The 20,774-nt window shown below is 44.1% G+C and overlaps 1 protein-coding gene across 2 annotated transcripts in view; it reads left to right on the forward strand.

The window, feature by feature from the left end:
- Nucleotides 1–424: 424 nt before the first annotated feature.
- The window catches only part of BICD2 (BICD cargo adaptor 2), a 60,646-nt gene continuing 40,296 nt past the window's right edge, over nt 425–20,774 (forward strand). For both annotated transcript variants that reach the window (XM_015875270.3, XM_015875268.2), the window contains exon 1: nt 425–838. In XM_015875270.3, the coding sequence (XP_015730756.1) occupies nt 599–838 (240 nt within the window). In that variant the 5' untranslated portion in view covers nt 425–598. The remainder of the gene's footprint in view (nt 839–20,774) is intronic.

A 20,774-nucleotide genomic window follows, 5' to 3' on the forward strand; every position in this document is an offset into this window, starting at 1 on the left:
ACAAGCAAATTACAGCTTCTGAGGAAGGACAAAAAGCTGGGTCCTGATTTGAGTCCTGATTTGATTTGAGTCCTGATTTACAGCGTAAAGCCTGAGCACAATGAGGGCTGAGAATATACGAGGCAGAAGAAAAACCCAGTGTTTATTATGAATGTAGAGGGGTGATGTGAGGCCTTCAGCCCCCCGCTCCAGTCGCAGCCCAACAGGGCGCGGCCGCTCCGAGCCCTGCAGAGGCCGCTCTGCTCCGCTCCTCTCTACCCCACCTCCCCACCCCGCGGGCGGTGCATTATGGGTAACGTAGTCCTGCGAGCTGCTCTCCCAGCGGGGTGGCATCACCATCCGGACTACATCTCCCAGCGTGCATCGCGACGCCGGGCCGGCCGTTCCCTTTGAATGATTTCACTGCGGTCGGCGCTCACAAGGCGAGTTTGGCGGCGGTGGCGGCGTCGTGCGAGGGGCGGCTCCGCAGCGCTCACACCGTGGATGGCCGCCACAGGGGGGACCGTGGCCGGGATCGGGCCGAGGCGTTGTTAGTGAGCGGGGTAAGGGGGCCGCTCGATTCGCCTTTCCGGCTGCGGTGCCCCCCAGCACCGCCGACATGTCGCTGGGTATGGAGGAGGAGGAGTACGCCCGGCTGGTGATGGAGTCGGAACCCGAGTGGCTGAGGAATGAGATCAAGAGGCTTTTCCAAGAGCTGGGTGAGACCACACGAGAGAAGATTCAAGCGGCGGAATATGGGTTGGCTGTGCTGGAGGAGAAGCAGCAGCTGAAGCAGCAATACGAGGAGCTGGAGCTGGAGTATGAGACCATCCGTGCCGAGATGGAGCAGCTGAAGGAGGTGAGGACGGCGGGGAGGGACGGGCCTGAGCCCTGAGCTTGGGGCCCTGACAACACGCGTTTTTCTTATACAAAATCATCGCTGCCTCAAGCACAGCCCATGCTGGGGGTGGTTGTGCCTTGTCCGGACCTGCAGGCACCCTCTTAGTGCTCCCTATGGGGGGCCGCTCATTGCCCATATAGCGCATCCCGTGGGACTCACTTGGCTGCTCCTGCTCCGGTTATTTTGGTGACTGTTTCTATGCAGGCAAACCATGCGCTGCTTTTGAGCTGATGTAGGCCTTGCCTTGTTTGCAAAGGATCTGATGCTGCTTAAAATGTAGACGTGTGTGGTTGTATTTGGTCAATGTGATCCATGTGCTGTCGGTCTTTGGTGTTGCTGGTGTGGGTTGGATGTGGATTTGAAGTAACATCAAAATACACTGTGTCAAAGGGAAAGTAAACGCAAATGGATTTGTATCAATTCAGCTGAACCTGTGAACGCCCTCACTTCCTGCATCCTGTGTGTCGGATGGACTCTGTTTAACATCATAAAAGCAAAATAAGCATAAGCAGAGGAGGTGAATTGTTTTGAATTAAATGTTTGTGCTCTTACTAACCAAATGCAGGCTGAACCTCCCTGTTCATTGCAAGGGAGTTGGATTAGATGACCCTTAGAGGTCCCTTCCAACTCAAATGGTTCTGTGGTTCTCTGGTTAATGCTACTTGGAACTGACTTGATTCTGGCAGTGCAAATACTGGAAGGAACAAATGTGTTGGCATCGTGAGCCCTTGGAAGTAGAGTTGCTACACAAAAGATAAGGGAGTCAGAAACAGTCCTGGGAAGAAGGAGCAATAGGGTTTTGCCAAAGGGAGAAGAAAATCAGCAAACCCATTGGTAGGTGGGATGAGACAACATGGGGAAGGTGAGGAGACTGGTGTGACCTCACTGAGCTGGAGCCTGAATGTGGGGCAGTGCCAGGGTGGCTCAGTCACAGGTGACACCTTGGTTGGCTGTGGGCCTCATGAATTTAGTCCTTCAGGTGGGAAATGTCTGGAAGGCAGCTGCTGCTTGTTCTTTTAGAGCTACAACAACATCTCAGAGGCTCGAAGAGATTTGGGAACAACAAAAAAAAAGCAAAAACCAAAAAGAAAAAAGAAAATAGCAGGATGAGCAATGATTCATTCTTTGCTTTGTGTGTGCATGTCCTGTTGTAATTAAGTCAAAACCTGGGAGGCAAACAATTCTGGGAACAATCTGAGGTCTCTATAGTTGTACAACACAAGGCAGAACATTGCTCCTCTTGCTTCCCTGTGATGCTGGGGAGGAATCTGGTCTTCATTAGAACTTGTAAACCTTCGGCAGATGCATGAAGCATGTTGTCACAGGAGGAGTTTATCTTTGCTGTTTATATAACTTCTTGCTTTTCCCAAGCACGTTGGGAGGCATTTTGCATACAGGACTTGCCATATAGCAAGGTGCAGTTTGAAGAGGTTGCACCTTAGGTTACATTGTATTGTTCCTGGGGAAGGCAGGGGAATTGCTGCCAGGAAGAGGGGTGCTTTCTTTTTCTTGCTTCTCAACTTGGACTTCATGCAGCCTTTTTAGAATACAGACATTGCAGTCTCCTTAAATCTTGTTCTGTTCCTCTCCGCTACATCTAGAGACATCAATAGCATAAAGCCATGTCATGCACAGACACACAGCAAAATTTCCTGTCTTGCTTGGTGTTGTAAATTTGGATATACTTTAATTTGTTTAATGTTATGAAGCATCCCATATCGCGGCCCTGTTCATTCCATAGGTAAATGGGCTCTGAGCGTGGGAACTTCCTAATAGAGGCTGTTGAAAGTACAGGCTTTTCTGCTGCAACTGTCAGATCTTGCACAACTTTCCGGCCAGCTTCTCCCTTGTGCTCCTTTATCTGTGATTGTGGCAGAATTTCCTACCTGTAACCCCCACAGTTTTATCCCTTTGATGAGTGTACGTGCCATCCTTAGAGCTGGACCCTGTTTTGCAAACCCACCTGTGTGTACACAATATCTGCCATTCGGATCATCCTGGTGGTAGTGGGGGCTGTCCTGCCATTGCACTGAGGCTCCATCTCATCAAACCCTTCAGTTGGAGTCCTTGGAGAACTGTAGACTTTACCCCAGATTTGTCCTATCTGTTCACATGCTGGTTTGCATCTTGTACCTCTCAGGGTAATTGTGCCACATTTTTTCTGTTGTTTCCATTTGAGACACATAGACTGAAGTAGAAATTGTCTCCCCAGGTGAACCTGCTGGTTATTTCACTTCCATGCTTATTTTTGTGAAATGAAATTGATTTCAAACCTTACTGAACGTTATGGTTTAGAAATGCATTGTTTTTTTATCTCAAGTTACATGAATTAGCTCCTGACTCTCAGTGAAATACTACATCATGTTGTATGTTGATGCTTTCGGTTGTTATTTGTCTCCTCTAGGAGGTGAAGTGATAAAGAGTTGTTTCTATAGGCTGTGTTCAGCTAAGAAATCATCCTGTGAGCCTTTGTCTGTGGGGATGCTAATATAGGGCTGCCAACCTGCCTGAGCCAAGGTTGCTGTACGGGAATTCACTTATTGGCATCCTGATGATTTGTAGGACAACGTGGCTTGGAAGGTTAGCTTGAAAAAGAGCTTGTCTGCTTTGCTTAGTACTTTTGAGTTGCTTTTGAGATGCCAGTTAGATTTACAGCTCACTGTTTGGTTAGATATGAAACTGGCTGCTGTCCAAAGCTACTTTCAAATTAGATGGTTATGCAGTATTGGTGATGGTAGACTTGTATTTAAGTCCCTCAGAATGCAGGGGCATGATTATGTTATGCATTATTTATTTCTGTAATAACGTAAAAGTGTGTAAGTAGACTGTGGCTGTCCTGAGATTCTAAAAGCATGCATCAGTACATCACAGTTAATGCCAAGGCCTTCTTTGTTGTGTATGTTTTAAGGGGATGGGTGGAAAGCTTACAAAGGCAAAGAGCATCAGTACAACTGGGGTCCTACTTTTTTCTCTCATACTACTTGGGCTTCATCAAAATATAGCCTGCCTTTCTTTAGTTTCCTAACACCTTTTTCTGTTGTGTGTGATGACTTGAAGTTGTGCTCTTCAGAAAGCAGCAAATGTAGCTTATATCAAAAGCAGATGCTTGGTAGGAGTGTTATGTAGCTGTCAGAATGTCCAAGTGTACTGTGATAAGCAAGCCAATGCAAAGGTATCATCAGCATTGAATGCTTCAGAAGGGTGTTGCAAACAGTGTTTTGTTCTGTTCTTATGGGGAGGAGAAGACAAAGGAAGCATGTTAACCAAATCATTGGTTAACATAAAATATTCTTTGGAGATGACAAAGGAATGCCTGGAGAGAAAGCAGTGAGCTGTACGTGACTGTTCATTTCTCTGTAGGGTGGCAGTAGCTCTTGTTACTGTTCTTTGCCTTTAAGGATCGTGTATTGACTTTGTTCCATGACACAAACTCTAGGGCTCCTGGATAGGCTTAGAAGCTGTCTCCAAAAGAAGCATGCAAATGAAATCTTGAGCGGCCTCATTTCTCATTAAGATGAAGTGGGGCATATTCTGCAACGGCGGCGATACGTGCCCAGGCTGCAATATTTGTGCAGCTTATTTGAATGTATTGCTTGACTGCAGTGTGCAGTATCTGTGATCACTCAGGGTGGTTGTTCTGCTTTGGTTAATTCACCTACATACATAACAGTGAATGGGATACGTGATACTTGATCCATACTGTTTTAACACTTTAACAGTGTATATTCAAAAGTGAAGGAGAAATAATTATTTTTCCCACTGGAAAAAAAAAAAAAAAAAAAGCAGTATAGCCTACAGACAGACATACAAGATAATTATCGGGTTTATTGACAGCATTTTACCTACTGTGTTGCTGCACTGCTATGCTCATTTACTGTATTGGAACAAAGGGGAAGGAAAGAAATGGTTGGGATTGAGTAGTAACAAGCCAGTGGTAGGCTGGGATTCAGTCTTCTGTGCATACAGAGCAACACCTGCTTGACTAGGCCTTTCCATGATAGATGACAATGGTCAGCAGCAATACTTCTATGGCCATGGGCACATCTCTGCAGCTTCCTCCTGCCAAATATTCAGTGGTTATATCGATCCATGTTGAAAAGGAAGGACCTTAACGTTACATCCAGCCATCTGTTCAAACAAAAGGAGGTAGCGTGTAAAATACACGTGTGATTTCTTTTTGTTTTGTTCTCCCAAACTGACCCTGATAGGCTGACCGTAATTCCGTCTGTCTGCATGTAAATGTGCAATAAAGTACAAGTTGTTGGGGAGCTCATTGTCAGTTTTGAACATCCTGATGGAAAACAGGTAACACACGAGCGAACTTGTGGCTTTTGTGGCTGTTATTACTTGGACATATTCTAACAGCTGCTTACTTGAAATGGAAGGAGAGACCAGAATTGCTGTCTCTGCTGTGTAGTTGGACAAACCTGTGGTTGTTGAGGTAAGCAAGGTACACCCATGGAAACCAAACTCCTTCTATTTTGATCGATAACAGTTGGTTTGCATTAAGAATACAGCCACCTGGCATTGTAATCTGATTGCTGGAGCACTGTGGGCATTTGCTGCTGTGTTTTGGAAAAGATCCCTTTCTTACATATTACCAAAACAAAGCCTGGGAAGTTGAACATTCCAGTTTTTCCCGCTGTACCATCAATGAGCAACCTGTACAGCTTTGTGTTTTCAGCTGCTTTTTCTTTGCTGGTGCTGCTTGATTTGCTCCTGTTGAAAGCTTGAAGTGATTTGCTCATGAAAATTCCCATCTCCTCCTTGTGCTTTCTGCTGTAAAATACAGGACGTGCTGCTTTATATAGAGCATCAACTAATGGTTGGGTGAATAGTTGAGAACTCTGAATGGAATTACATTTAAAAAAGCTTGTTACAGAAGTAGCGGCTTTGCTGTAGTTCCTGTAGGCTCAGCTGAGAGCTGGGCCTTGATGAACTGCGAAACTCATGTTTGTGATGCTTGTCTGTGCCTTGGCCAAGAACGAGGGCTGTCCCTGACCATCCAGCAAACATTTGTTTGTTTTGAACTGTCTGCAATCGATGAAATCCAAGGTTTCACGAGACAAAAGCTTGGCAGCAGCAATCCCATCTGCTATTTTGTCCCTGGAAGAGCGGCAACATTTGGCATTAGCAGTGCTGGTGGAGGGCATGTGCTGAGCTGCACTCAGGAACTGAGGCACATCAGAGCTGAGGCTCTGCAGATTTGGGGCCGATTTGCAATGGGCTCAGGGCTGCTGAGTGGCTCCGCTAAGGGCTTGGATGAACCCAAGGGGGTTCTGATGGGCGCTGCTGCTTGAGCGGGGCTGTATGTGCTGTCATCTCTTTTGTACCAGCGGAAGTTTGTTCATCCCCGCTGTGTCAGACCTCCCGCCTGCTGCTGGGAGCCTCCAACCCACTCACAGCATTTTGCTTCATAGCGGTTTTCTTGAAACCGCTGCGGCGATCCCTGCAGTCGGCCCATTTCAAATCGCAGCTCCTGCTTCCCATCCCAAACCCTGCTGGAACAAACTCACTAGTTTCAGGGGTGTTAATACCTAATTTATCCCTTTGAGTTGAAGAACATATTTCTTCTAATCTGAAAGAAAATTCTAATGATTTGGAAAATTGCCTGTTTTCCCTGGGAGGGGGCGAGGGGTGGGAACAGCAGTTATAGGGCTGTGCGCTGCCGGGAGTTAATGGATTCACCATTTCCTCTTTCTCTCTACTGTATGTGAGGTTGTGACTAATCTGTAGCAGTGTGGGGCCATAAGATGACTTCCAGAGGGTGATTCATCCTCCAGGCATTCATTTGCTCTCTTTCTCTGCATTTGGCAGACTGCAGGGAATGGTTTGTTCAGATCTGTAACTGAGCAACTGTGGAATATAGCATGAGTTTGAAAGATGATCCACAAAACCTTAGCAGGGGGGAAATGACATAAATAAATGTTGCCATCTAAATGAATGCAGGAGCCTCCATTTCAGAGAGTAGCTGGGTTTAGGTCTAATTGCTGAGAACTCGGACTTCATATTTTCCTCTCATTCCAGACACTTCCTTACTCATATCCATCCTGTGCTCTTCCTCCACTCTGTTCTCCCCCATTGTCTGCCTTACCCTCTGGGACACCCCTGTGGATGCTGCCCCTGCACCCTTTCCAGGATGAGCCTGGGGGATGGCTGGCATTCAGAGCTGTCCCCTGCCCTGAAGCAGACAGGCTCGTTTCTGGAGCTCAGGAGGAGCAGTGAACTGGAGTCCTGCTCATTTACAGAAAACTGTGCTCAGCTCTGTGTGCTGAGTGCCAGCCTATGAGCTGAACCGGGAATTTGGACCCTCTCCCAGCTGGATCCGGCTTCTCCTCAGCCCGTGCCGTATTTGGTGCTTGGGGCTGGGGAGCAGCCGTGCCATATTAGGGCCTACCCAGCTTGTGCAGAAAGAGCAGCATGTCCTGTGATGCAGTGCATGGCCCTGTGGTGTGCTGCAGCCCTTTGTCTGTAATCTTTTTTGTTACCCTTTAATCGGTGCCAGCATGCAGCCTGCGTTGTACTGTGCTTGTGGAACAGTGCAGTGCTTGTGGAGCAGCACAGCCGAGTGCTTTGCTGTGGGTAGTGATGAGTTGTTGCAGGAGATTCATTTGGAGTCTGTCTGCATGTCCTGCCATGCAGTGCTGAGCAGTTGGCCATGTTGGTTAGCTCCGGTTTCTAAGCAAGAAAGTGTATTGACTTGATGGAGGGCTAACCTTATTTTTCTGATACAGACACTATCTAAGCAGACATTTGAACTGCCCTCTCACCTGCCCACATCAGCCAGGTTTTATTTCTTCCTATGCACAGAGATTTTGTTACATTGATTTTTTATTTATTTATTTTTTTTAGTCTCTTTTTGAGGTCAGTGCTCCACCATCTATGGTTCAATCTTTGACATTTCCCATTGCAGAAGTCCATTTTGCACATTTGGTCCTGATTTTCATCCTGTCACTCAGCAGTGTGAAGATATTCTCCCACAACTCACAGCTGTGCTGGTAGCACAGGGCTTTAAAAACACAATTGGCATTTTGAATACAGCAACATTTTTAGTGTGACCAATGTGTAAGAAAATACAAGCCTTTGTCCACCCTCAGTGCCTTAAGAAGGCTTTGACCTGGCCTTGTCCTCCAGAAAAATACCCTGGTTTTCTTTTCTCCCAATGACAATGGAGTGATAAGCTTTGTAATCTTAAATAGATCTGGGTGCTCCAGCCTTTGCCAGCCAGCTTTCCTTCCTGACAATATGGATGGTAGTTTTAAAATCTGAATGGTTGCTTGGCTTCTGAGATGAATGAGATCCTGTCATGTAAAAATCTGTCTCCTGTGTACGTAACAAGCCTGGTGCCAAAGTGGGATCTTTAGCATACTGTGTAGCTACATAAAATCCACATCTAAATAGCGCAAATGAATTAACTTCAAGTGCACGAAAAGCAGAACGTGGTGTTAAATTGGATAATATCCTCTTGCTAAGCCAGGTTTATTTAGCATGGCTTGTGTGTCTGTGAGGAGCTTTTCTTTTTCTGATGGAGGAATAAAAAATAAGATAAAGAAGATTGCAGCTTGGAGCATTGCACTGCATTTATTTTTAGTTTTCTGACACAATTTCTTTTCATCTATATTTTGAATAAGAATTTTATTTTGAATCCAGACTTCTTGGATCATTGTGTCATTGATTCAATCCATAATCACTCTGGCAAACATTCCAGTCTGCTTGTGTTAGGACATGATGGTTGTTTCCCTCCTGGCATTTCTGCAATCAGAGCTGATTCAAATGGGCACAAAGTCACTCATCTCTCCCCTCATGTCAACTGCAAAAATCACATTGAGACAACGAGAGCACAATTGTTATTCATTTTTCCTAATGTTATTAGTAGGATCTCTCCAACATCGATTATACAGTTGTGACAAGATCCTCTGGGACCTCAGTGAGATTAGAGGCCATTCCAGTAGGACTGAATCACAGGTGAGTTAAGAAAGCATTGTTAGAAAAGCCCTATGGAGCAAGAGGGAAGTATTGGCACACAGAGGACCTCTTTTCTGCCATGTGCTGGGCTTGTACTGGATGTGCAGACCAGGTCTGTGCACTTACTTGTGTAGGAAACCTACACAAGAGGGAATACTTGGTGTAGTTTGGAAACAGTTTTCCTTAGGCAGTACCTTGCTTTGTGTGCTGAATATATATTGGCAGTATTGCCAGAGTTAAATGACAAAATGCCAGGAATTGTGCCTATTTAAATATTTATATATGCCTATAGTCTTTTTGGAGATCAGTATAGGGGCAGTAATTCGCTTGGTTTGTTTCTCAGTGCAGCTATAAAGGCTAGAAATTCCCTGAGCTACCCCAGCATTTTCTCCTTTTATCTGGAATAGGAAAAATTCCTCAACTCCAGTAGCTGGGATCTAAGTGCCAGATAGTTTAAAACCTCTGTTACTCCTAATATAGTTCTGTGTTTGCATGTATGAAGTGTTAACTGAGCATCTAACCTTGTACAGATGTTTCCAATCTTAAACCCCTAACAAACACATATGCAACGTTGTATCCTGAACTCTGTAGCTGCTTTGAGTTTAACATGGGGGAAGGATTGTGGTTTCGAAGAGCCTATGTTGCAATGTATCCAAAAACAGCATAAAGGTATAGGCTGCGCTGTGGTCTAATTTCTTACAGCATGAGAGATTTAATGGGAACCCAGACAGACGCTGCAATCTAATGACCAGGATGGCAGTGACCTTTCTGCCTTGCCAACAGGGAAATGGTGTGAGTGTGTTTCCTTGGGGTCGTGCCTTGGTGTTTGGTGGGAGAGCAGTGCTGCAGCATGGAAGCTCAGAGAGACACCCTCAGGAATACTCGGATTTTGTTCTACCATCGCAGCATCAGATTTTTGTCTTGTTTTTCTCCCTCCTTTATTTTAAATGGGTTGGGAATGTTTTAACGGGCAGGAAGTGGGAATGGCTGTTCTGAGAACACAGCTGTTTTAAATAAATTTAAACCAGTGGAAGAGCGGTGAACTCTCTCCTTTTGGAAACAGCCAAAGGCCTCCTGGCACAGGAGTAGGTTCTTTGCTTTTTGAAACAGCAAACTTCATTTTTAAACCGTCCTCTTGCATCCTCAGTTTACAGCATCACGAGTTTCCTTACTGTGTCACTGAGTCTGTTAACAATGTTTTCCTCATTAAATTTGCAAGAAAGTAAGCTGAAGGGATTTTAGATTTTATGCTTTACTGCTGGAGTTTAATCTTGGATTAAAATTCATTCCTTCTTTAATTCTGCTTAGAGATTGAATTCCTAATTCTCTTCACCCTCGTGAGAAAGGAAATGCACCCTGAAATTCCAAAAATCTATTTCCAAGCAAAGCTTAACACACTTCATTCTTGATAAAAACAGCCTTAAATACAGCCCAAAAGATGAACACCTTCTCTGCTGTTTGTGGCACAGTGCAGGACATTGAGCACCAAACAGATAGACCTGACTAAAATAACACGATTTGTTGAATTGTGTTAAGGCATCTATTGGAACACATCAGACCTAATCATCGTGAATGCATGTTTCCCATAGCACGCAACTAGCACAACATAGATTTTTGTTTTATATGTGAAGTTCATGAAGGATAGATGTATTTTTGAGCACCTTGTGGAAGGAGGTGGACACCTCCCTGGCTGTTACTCACTTCTGTATGTACATGTGCACACATTTTCCCCCTCTGGCCTTTCACTTTGCATGTTGTGTATGAAAGAGCTGTGCTCTTACTTGACTTGGAACAGAGAAGGGGTGATCTGAGCTGGACGCTGTATGGGTGGCAGGCGGCTCTGTCCCTGCTCCTCACACCCACATGTAACGAGGAGAAGCTGCAGCCAGCTCCAGCTGCCTTCATCTTAGGTCATCTGTTCCTTTCTAAGCCCATGGGGGTTTGGATTTGTTTTTTATTATTGTTGATTGTGAAATCACTGAAGTTGGAGAGCGGAGTACCTTATATAACCCTTAAAAAGTTTCCCCTTGCTCTTCTCATGAAGGATTTGTACAGAAAGATCTTCAAAAGTGAAAGTGTACCATGCCAACATTGCCACATGTAGTAGCATATACACCACTGGCTTAGGAAATGCTGAGCTGTGTTCTGGGCTGCTCTGAGGCACAGCACTGGCAGGAAGGTGTTAAGCCCAGGGGTAAGTCACATCCAGACTGTGGAGCTCATTCGTTTCTCCTTGTGGAGCCAGCGGTTGGACTCAGTGATCCTTATGTGTCCCTTCCAACTCAGGGCATTCTGATTCCATCGTCTTGCAACTCTCCCTACCAGCCAACTTCATGTGGATGTTTATCTGTACAAGGCAGCCTCAGTTTGTCAGTGGTGGAGAGATGACACTGACCTTGCAACAGATGAAACACTCAATGTTTGTGCATGCTTTTCTTGATCAAGTGGTGGTTTATATGGGGTGCTGTGATGTGCTGAGTGCTGTATGTCCCATGACAGCCATGCTGGGGGGATACTCTGCCAGGTAACTGCTGTACAGCAGCATTTAGGTGGCCAAAGCTGCAGTGAGCATGTAGTACTTCCAGTATGAGGGAACATGCAAGATTAACCTCACAGTGGTGTCAAGCACAGGATGTGTGGCCTAGCAGTGTTCTTCAGTAGGACCGTGCATGTGTGTGTGACTCTTGTTGGCTCCTGTGATCTGAGGGTTTTGAGCACGATATCTGCTAGCTCTCACCTGCAGCTCTGTGAGCAGCTTCATTTCAGCTGTGTTGGTCTCAGACACAACAGGGAAAATATAAGGCAGCTATTTTTGTCGTTTCTTTTTTTGAAAGGCAATTAGTACCTTTTTTGAAAGAGTGCAGCCAATGTTCTTTATTGAGAGTCCACTTCAGGAAGTTATTTAAAGGTGGGCTGAAGCCAAAATATCCAAACTAATCCCTGGGAAATTAGATGGCTTGCACTTAACTGGCTAAATTAGAATGGTGTTTGGGGAGTTGGGGGTGTTCTAAACTTACCCCCCCCTCCTTCCCAGCCTGGTTACAATGGAGTCTTGTTCTAAGATCCTTCAGTAATCACAGAAATATTTTAAGAGCACATTTGAGTCATTTGGAACAATTCCAGCTATGGAGTTTGTTTAGCTCCAGCCACTGGTGTATTTGTGTTGCTACAGAACAGTCTATAAAAATGAAAGACTGAAGCATAGCACATACATAATTAGCCACAAGCCCAACGTGCCATGCTTAACTTATTTTCTCATTTTCTTTTCTTTGCTTAGAGGTGGTGATGGAGTCTCCATCTTTGGAGCATTTAGAGCTGAACTGGACAGCATCCCCCGCAACCTGCTGTTGTTGGCTGTGCTGTAAGCTGGGGTTGGAATGGGTGATCCTCCAGATTTCCCTTCCAGTCTCAACTATTCTGTGATTCTGTTATTCTACTTATTATACTTCTTTGTTTGATTTTTTTCTTTTACATGTTGTGCTTAATAATATGTCCCATAGTTTAGGATACAGTTCTGAAAATTGAATTTGTTTTCATGATTCCCCTCCCCTTTTTTATTTTCAGGGAGCACTGAAGGATTAAGTAGCTGAACCCAGATTTTAGCAAATGGAGCATGTGAGCTATGTTAGTTGTTTGACTGGGTTTTGAGAGGACTGAAGGAATGCTGGCTGCTGTGACACTTGCAGCATTACCTCTTAGGAAAGGAATGTAGAGATGGATCGTCTTCTTTCAGTGTCTGGCCTTTAACAGGCTTTATGTGTTAATTCCCACACTTCTTTTTCCTCTCTTTCTTCAGTAATCCTACTAATTACTCTTATTTTCAGCAGTTTTGTAGTCTGTATCTTGTGTATTCTGTGTTGTTTTACCCTTGGATGATTTGAATGAATTACAGTCATCCTTAATGAGAGTTTGGTAACTTCTTTGGAATAGGAGAAAATGTATTTTGCTGTTGTGTTCCTGGATTAATTTTGACCATATACAATCATATGTTCTTGTCCTCATGGGTCCCCATAGAGGAGAGCGCAGTGGTGGCTTGAAGATAAAATGTGCACCCAGGACCATCCACGTCCACTAGAATCAGGCTTGAAGTATGAACCTTGGTTTTTAACTTCTCCTTTCTGGGCTTTTAGGAAGTTAAGAGTGTGCCTCTGGGGGATGAGCTGTAAGCTGTGCATCAGAAATGCTGGGGCAGAAGTCTTGAACATAAGCACGCCCTGGGAATTTAGAAGGTATCTTTGCTGTTAAGGTGTTCTATGCTCTGTCCACGGATACATGCTGTGGTCAATAGATGACAGTTTCCAGGCAGTTTCATGTTTAAGACACCTGCTCCAGGAGTTGCTAATAAATCAAGCTGGTCATAGCCTTTCTATGGAAGGAAGTAAGGAAAAGAAATCTCTTTATAAAGTTTCCTACTTGTTTGACTTGGGAAACAAATAGAAACCAAAGGACAGGAGTACAATAAGATCTGTAGTGGCAGGAGAGAGCTGCACATAGCTGCAGGTACATCTGCCTTGAATGAAAGCTGTTTGGATTTGCATTAGCTACTGTACTAGTCTGTAGCTGGTGGTTCTAATCTAGCTTGTGTGGCCGTCTGCCCTAAAATATAAGTGAGTTATTGGGACTGAAGTGAAAGGAACTCTTTAGCGTGACATAAAGCCTGTTAACATCAAAATTGGTCTGATGTTCCCTCTGACCTTCCCATTGTTACTCTTTGCAGTGAACATAGTAAGGCATTCATTCCTCTCATACTCCTGGCATGTGGGACTGCAGCTGGGGAACGTCTCTTGGAGTTCAGCTCATCTGGGGAGGCTTTCAGGGCCGGCAAAGCCTCTGTGGGGCATCTGTTTGGCTTTAAGGTTTTTGCTCTGAGAACTGAGAGCCAGCCTCAAAGAGTGTTTATTAGCCCAGTTGTCTACTGTATCTCATCTTCATCATGGGAGCTGTGTGTACCCTTGCTGTCAGAACAGGCCTGTCCTGTATTTACTCTCAATAGTCTCAAAATAGTATGAAGGTTGACACTGCATCTCTATGAGTGCTTCATAAGGAATGTATTTTCTTGTCCTGCTGCCATTGTGACAGGGTCATCTCCATAGAAAATGATGAATTTGATGGAAGTATTTCTCTTGCCCTGGGCTTCTTTATTTGTTATATAGTACCATGCTGTGTTAGTCATGTGTTAGCTCTGTGCTGCTGCACACAGCATTAGGCTTTGTATGAAAAATGTGGCCTTAATCCTTGGTAGGCGCTGATGTACAAGGAGGTACAGCCTCCACATGATGTAAAGCTTGTCCACATCTGAGCTTTGTTCCATTATATTTTAGCTCAGTGAGGCTCTAACACCATCTTTTACTTCTAAGAGATGGCTGGAGCCGTCAAGGACAGACCAGTGTTTGGAGTCTATGTGCACATGGGTGTTCTCCAGTGTACAGGACTGGATTAACTTGTCTTATTGTAAAATCAGTCATGATTCTGCCTTGGGAACTGGTATTGCAACAGAGTGCAATTATAGTGGCTTCCCATTAGACTTAGTGAGCTAGTGATGTGGAATTCCCAGAGTGCAGAAAGCCATAATAATGAGAAAGCTGCATTTGAGGAATAGTATCTCTGGGGACAGCTGGAATACCTGTTACTCCCTTTCTTGACCTCTTTGTCTTGGAGATCTTCGTATGCCTGAAACCAGTTTTCATCTCTAATGCAGCAAATAAAGCATTCCTTTTCAACTTACAGCTACCAATGTGAAATAAGCTCTTGGATGGATAGGCAGAGAATTCTTCCTTGTAGGTGTAAAAAATACAACTGGTCTACCCCTGTATGTCACTGGGGGCAAAATAAGGCTCTGCTTCTCTTGATACTGTGTTTAGATGGTGATTTGTTTTTGAATTAATTGTGCTTAACCCATTGGTCCTGTAAAGACGTACCTGCTGTTGCATTTGAGAATAAAAAGCAGAGCAGCAGTGGCAGTGAATGCACGGAAGAGTAATAATAATGGGGTAAGTAGCTTGCTGTTTATTTATTGAGCCCTTAGGAAGACCCGTGTGTTTCCTTCTGAAAAGCAGAAAGAGAACCCAAAAGCAGTGGCTGAAGAACATAGCTTTAAAAGTTTCTTCAGTCCTGTCATGCTTTTTATTACCAACTCTTTCTTGCTTTCCTAGAATTGGGAAAGTATTCTGTAGAACAGATGCACCTTTATGTGACCAGAGTGGGGCACAAGTGAATGGAGATGTGCTGCAACACGACATGAAGCTGAACACAGCGGTGTAGTGTACTGCACCCCATGGTAATGTAAACGTCTCAGTGTTTTCGCCTATGGTGTGGGGCTGCATTAAATATGTATGGCATATCTGGGGTCTGGTTTCCTTCCAGGCCCACTCTCCAGCTGCACATAACACGTCTCTTAGCACATTGCATCTTAAATGCTGTTAGATGCTTTCATTCAACCGTTGGCAGCAATTTGGCATCCAGGCCATCGCACCAGAGCTTAAGGAACTGCTTCTCATTCGAGATAGGAGTGATGAACTTTATCAGCATGCCAGGAATGTGGTACTTTGCAGTCGTGTGTTCAGCTAGATAATATTACACAAGTACTCAGAATATGGAACTGCAAAAAACTCTCTCATTGAAGAACAAACAAAACAAACAAACAGCAACAACAAGAGCTACACTTGCCTAGTTTCACATGCTGCTGAGTTCCAGACTGCACTGTTTCTTGTCCCAGCTGGGGTGATTTCCTTGCGCTATGTAAAGACTTAAGTTCTGAATACATTTGGTTAATGTGTGATATTCTTAAGGACTGTTATTGCAGGTCTCCTGGAGGCTGTGCTTTTTAATCTTTACCTTGGAGACCAGCTCAAGCTAAGATGTTGAAAGCAATTACCACGCAAAGAGGGCAAGGACTATTGTCTGCCAGTTTGTACCTGAAGGCACACATGTACTCATAGCCAGTGGCTTCTGTCTTTTCTTCTGACTCTAGTTTCTTTGTGCCCTTGATGTTGAGCACAGATGTAAGCCAGGCCTCTCTGCTGCAGCAAAATCTGTTTAAGAAAGATCTAAATTTTCCTGGACCCTGTTCTGGAAGAGAACTAGATTTGCTCTAATTTAGTTGGTATTTGTAACAGGCTCCTGAGTGGCTCTTAGCTACTGGATCTTGGCTGAGATCTGGCAATCCTGCACCTCCAACATGCTGTGCAGCTGCCCAAAAACTTGGCCTGAAGCCTGCTGCTCACTGCTGTACCCAGGGAATAGCCTGGAGAGCTGATTCCTGCTTATCTGTTGAGGCTGATACCAAAGTGGAAGAAATCAGTATGTCCTACTTGTGATCTCTTCCTGACTAGTAAGAGCTCTGTGCTGAGCCAGCACTGGTATCAGCCTTCAGATTTCTTTACATTTGAGCCAGGGCCATGGCTCCTCCCTGTGCATTGTAGCAGCTTTTCTGCCCCTCAACACCACAGGCTCTTCCTGATTTGCACACTGATGAATGCAAGGTTTGTGTCTTTCCTTGGCCTCTGCTGACCATGGAGCAGGCTGCAGCTGCAGGGGGACACGGCAGCATGGCTGCTTCCACCTCACTGCCACTGTGCACCCAAAGCACTGCAGGATCAGGGCTCTTCATGGCTGCCTATGGCTGCCAACTCCTATTGTAATTAAAGGGTAATCTTTTCTAAATGGTGCTAAATTAAGGCTAAATCCCTCCCTCATGCCACATAAGAGGATGAATCCCCGGTTTTCTAAAAACAGCTTATTGTTTGGGCCGCTGTCCAACCGGCAGTGTAACAATGGGCTGGGTACTTTGTTCACTGAGGGAGCTCACAAACTTTTCAGTCTGTCTGCCTGTGTAAGTTCTATGCAGAAATCTCCCATGAAGCGCATGGAGAGGTAGTGGAATTGTTTACAAGCTCCTTGTCAGGCTCTGTTTGAAACTTGGAAGAAGTTTTTGCTCCCTGGAGTCTATTATCTGTGCTCCCGTTGTGGGACGGCTGGGAAAAGACTTTTCCTGCAATTGTGTGCATTGCATAAACATATGGTGAAGAAAACAGTCCTGGCAGAGTGGCTGGATTTTTTTTGTTTGTTTTAAAACAGGACAACTGCATCAAACTGTTGCTTAAGTTACTGATACTTGACATGACACAGCCACTACAGCATAAAGAGGTGGGCAGGGGGGTTAACTTTTGACCTCTCTTTAGGGATTGCTGATCTGGATTAATAAACATGATATGCAACCGATTTCACCCTCAGGGAAGGAGGAGGCTTCCTTCTGAACACTAGCTAACACTGGGCTTTTATGAGTCCTTTAGGCAAATGGATGTCAATAGTGCAAGCTGCAATCATAAGTTTGCTTGTGAATGTGTGGTTTTGTTGCCAAAATGAAGTTGCACACGTTTTTGGAAGTTGACAATGACATTTGCTTCTTTTTTGTGGGTATAGAAGTCAATGAGAGCACTGCTTAGGAATGTAAACATCCCTCTGTGCTTCCTGCTGCTCTGCAGCCCTGCAGTCTCCTGTCCTGCTGAAATTAGGGTCTGATGAGCTCAGAGGTCAAGAAACTGAAATTAGATTCATTCAGAGGAAGGAAAACGCTCCCTTCTTATTTGTAAACAATATTTCACCATCCTTTCTTTAGTCCTATTTAAAAAGAGAGAGTATGAATGTAATCGTTTCCACCTTTATTGGAGTTATTGTGTATACAGTTCTGGCTTGTATTGTTTAACAAGCAATCATCTATTTGTGGTCAGGATTTTTATTTATCACCTTGGCTGTACTTCCTTTCTGCCATGCAAACCACAGAGTTCTGCACACCTTTACAAAGGGGATGTATAATCTCACTGAATCTTCATGGATAACACTTCCAACCTAAACGTATGGTTGGAGACCATTACCCACGGAGTAGGGCAGCAAAAATGGGATTCTTATCTTCTGAACTGATGGAAAGCATGTAATTATTTTTGAAGTTGCCTGGAGGAGGGGTGGGAAATCAGTTCACTAAATATATGTGTGAATTCTTGGTCTCTTTAGCTGGGAATTAATTCTTTTGTGGAATACAATTTGTTTTTGTTTGGATTTAGCTTTGAATAGATGCCTTCTGCCAGCTGTTTCAGGAGCTGGGGCTGTGATCTGCTTTCAAAGACTCCAAAACTTATGGACTTAATTTACTTTTTTCTAACTTCAGAATGTCTGGACCTTTGGAATGAAATGGCAATGCAGATTATTCAAGTTTCTTTATCATAGATAATCTCGAACAGATTGCAAGAGCTTGATCCCCTTCTTTCCTGTGCAGGGCTGGTTTTGGTTGTTGTTTCATTTCTGTTTAATGTGCGTAAATCCATCATGCTGCTTCAACACCTTTCTTGCTTCTTGCATTCATTGTTACCAGTGTCATTTCAGGTTTCAGAGCTGGGCTTAGGATTTCCAAGGCAGGAGTTGTCAAAACACTCTTCTGGAACTTGCTGTAGTGATCTGTGTTAATTTCTAACTGGTTAAATAGCTCTTTGCATGCACTGCATGTCTTCTGAACAGTTTTGGAAGGGTTTGGCAATTCTAGCTTTCTGTTTGTTATCATTTGAGTTACTTGTTTCAGATAGCGATGGTCGATCTTCAGTAACCTGTGGCTGTGCACATCTAAGCTGTGGTCTGAAGGAAAGCTGTTTTGACACTGCTGTTGCTTGCTTCTGAATCGCATACAAGGGCATGCTACTGGCTGTCTTCCTGAAAAGGTTTTGTTCTGTTTTTAAATAACTCTTCCTCTGAATTTTTTTTTTTCTAAGGTCAGGAATAGACCATGTTAACAGGTCATCTTCAGGTTTCTCACGTTACTTCCAGTCTGCATGTGAGCTGATTGCTGAGGCTGGGCCTTGCTGTGGTACAGTGGCTCTGCAAGGAGCCTCTGGTTTCTCTTGGCAGGTCTGCCTTGCAAGTCATGAAACTCATTTTCTTCTTATCTGGGCAAAGTTTAGATCAGTCGTGGTGGAACTGAGACACTTCTGCATGAAAACTCTGTATTCGAAACAGCTGTTTTTAAAAATCATGAAGTACCTGAACAGGTTTCAGTTTCCGTAGAGCAGCAGTTGCTTTCAGGTGGAAGTCTAGACTGTGCATTGCTTGTTATAAGAGAGGTTTACCATTTAGTCCTGTGCTTCCATGATCTGCTGAAACCAGGCTGTAATTCGGGGCATTTAAACGTGTGGACTGGAGCACGTGAATTCATGCCTGTCCTTAAATCACATTCCCATGGCCAGCTGCTGTCAGCTTTGAGCAATGAAAGTCCCACTGTTTTGCCAAGAGTGGAAACAGCGATGTCATCCTTTCCAATCCCAGTGGCATTTGTTTGACATAGAAGCCCATCCGATGGAAGATGTGCTCAATCTTAGAAGCATGATCTGGCATTCACTTGTGTGAGGACAAATCTGCAATGTGTCCTTATGGAGAGAATATGGCGAGTAAATGTTGCGACTTGAACATGTAAATGCATGAACAGCGCTGACTCCATGATGTGTCAGTGCTCTGCCTTTTATTTAAAAACAAATAAGAAAACTTGAAGTCATTGAGAAGGTGGATTTTTGTCCAATGACATATTGTGTGTGAAGGATGAAGTACCTAAAAAAATAGTAGATCTGCTCTGCTACCTTCTCTTATTTGGTTGAGAAATAGATGAATTGTTCTGAGAAATGGGATCTGTTTTTTCTCATCAGTTTTAGTTATGGCATGCAGTGCAATTTGAGCAAAGACCATCATTTTCAGCCAAAGTTTACTAAGTCAATTCTGGTTTTTTGTGTTTATGGAACTGAACCTGAGGGAGATGTGCCCTCCTCCGCAAACATGGAGATCCAGAAAGTGGTTGCCAGGGGTAATTAATTGTAGCACTGGTTGACTTTGTACTAGCATGCACTATTTCATTCCTCCTATAATCAAGACTGTGTGGCCTCTGTCATGGAATTTCAATGAGTTAATTGCTTTTAGTTTATTTTCTTATTGTTTCCATGCTAATTTGTCACCTTTTTTCTGCTTAGAGGCTTAAGACTGCAGGACTGATGTGGAAAAGCTTTGTGTGTTTGTCATTTCCTTTGCAGGAGGTAATTTCTGCTGCAGTTATGTTCATAAATAGAAATGCAATACAAACTAATTAAATCTTCCTTTTTGTGCATGCTGCACCTGTCTGTGTTGTATTTTGCAGTCCAGCTTATCGCTTCTCTGACTGCTCACCTGTGTTATCCTTACTCTAACCTGTTTCTTTCCAGCAACCATTCCCTTGTAGCTCAGGCAGGATACATAAGATAACAATAAGCTGAAATTCCTTAAACCAATCCATTTGGGTCCATGCCATTCTGTTGTACTGTCAGGCAGGAGGACGTACAGCAGTGTGAGGCTGTCTTCTGGGCTATATTTGGTTGCTGATCTCATTGTGGTCAGCACAGGCTCCTGTCACAGGCTTCCTGTGTACGGAGCACAGGCTGGACATTGTCTGTGGCAGATGACTTCACATTGCTTCAGCTTTGTTTCTGCTGCCAGCTTTGTGCTAGGGGAGGTTCCTTTGTATTACCAATGGCAAAGTTGTTGTGTGTGCGTGTGTTAGAATAAAGCTTTATCTGGAAAAGCTGTGCATGTTGGGCATAATTGATGCATTGAGTGTTCCCAAGGCCACATAAAATGCAGAGTTAAGAAAAATTACTGGCTAAAGGAACCTCAAGATTCTGTAAAGCAACGTGATTTAAGTTATTTGGAGAGTCCTCATGTGTGCTCAGTGTTTTAAACATAGGAAGAAGAATGGTTGGTAAACACTAAAGAATGAATACTTCTAATGGAGATCTGTAGTTCGTAGTCACAGGATTCTGCCTTTGCAGCCTGCAAGTGGTAATTTTTCATAAAGAGCACATGAACTTTATTAAAATCACTAAAAGCTGAAGAATGAAGAACATCTTTAATGAATTTTGGTTTTCAG

This window comes from Coturnix japonica, chromosome 15 (assembly GCF_054131305.1).
Source record: "Coturnix japonica strain WE chromosome 15, WE-NBRP24, whole genome shotgun sequence".
Lineage (NCBI taxonomy): Eukaryota > Metazoa > Chordata > Aves > Galliformes > Phasianidae > Coturnix > Coturnix japonica.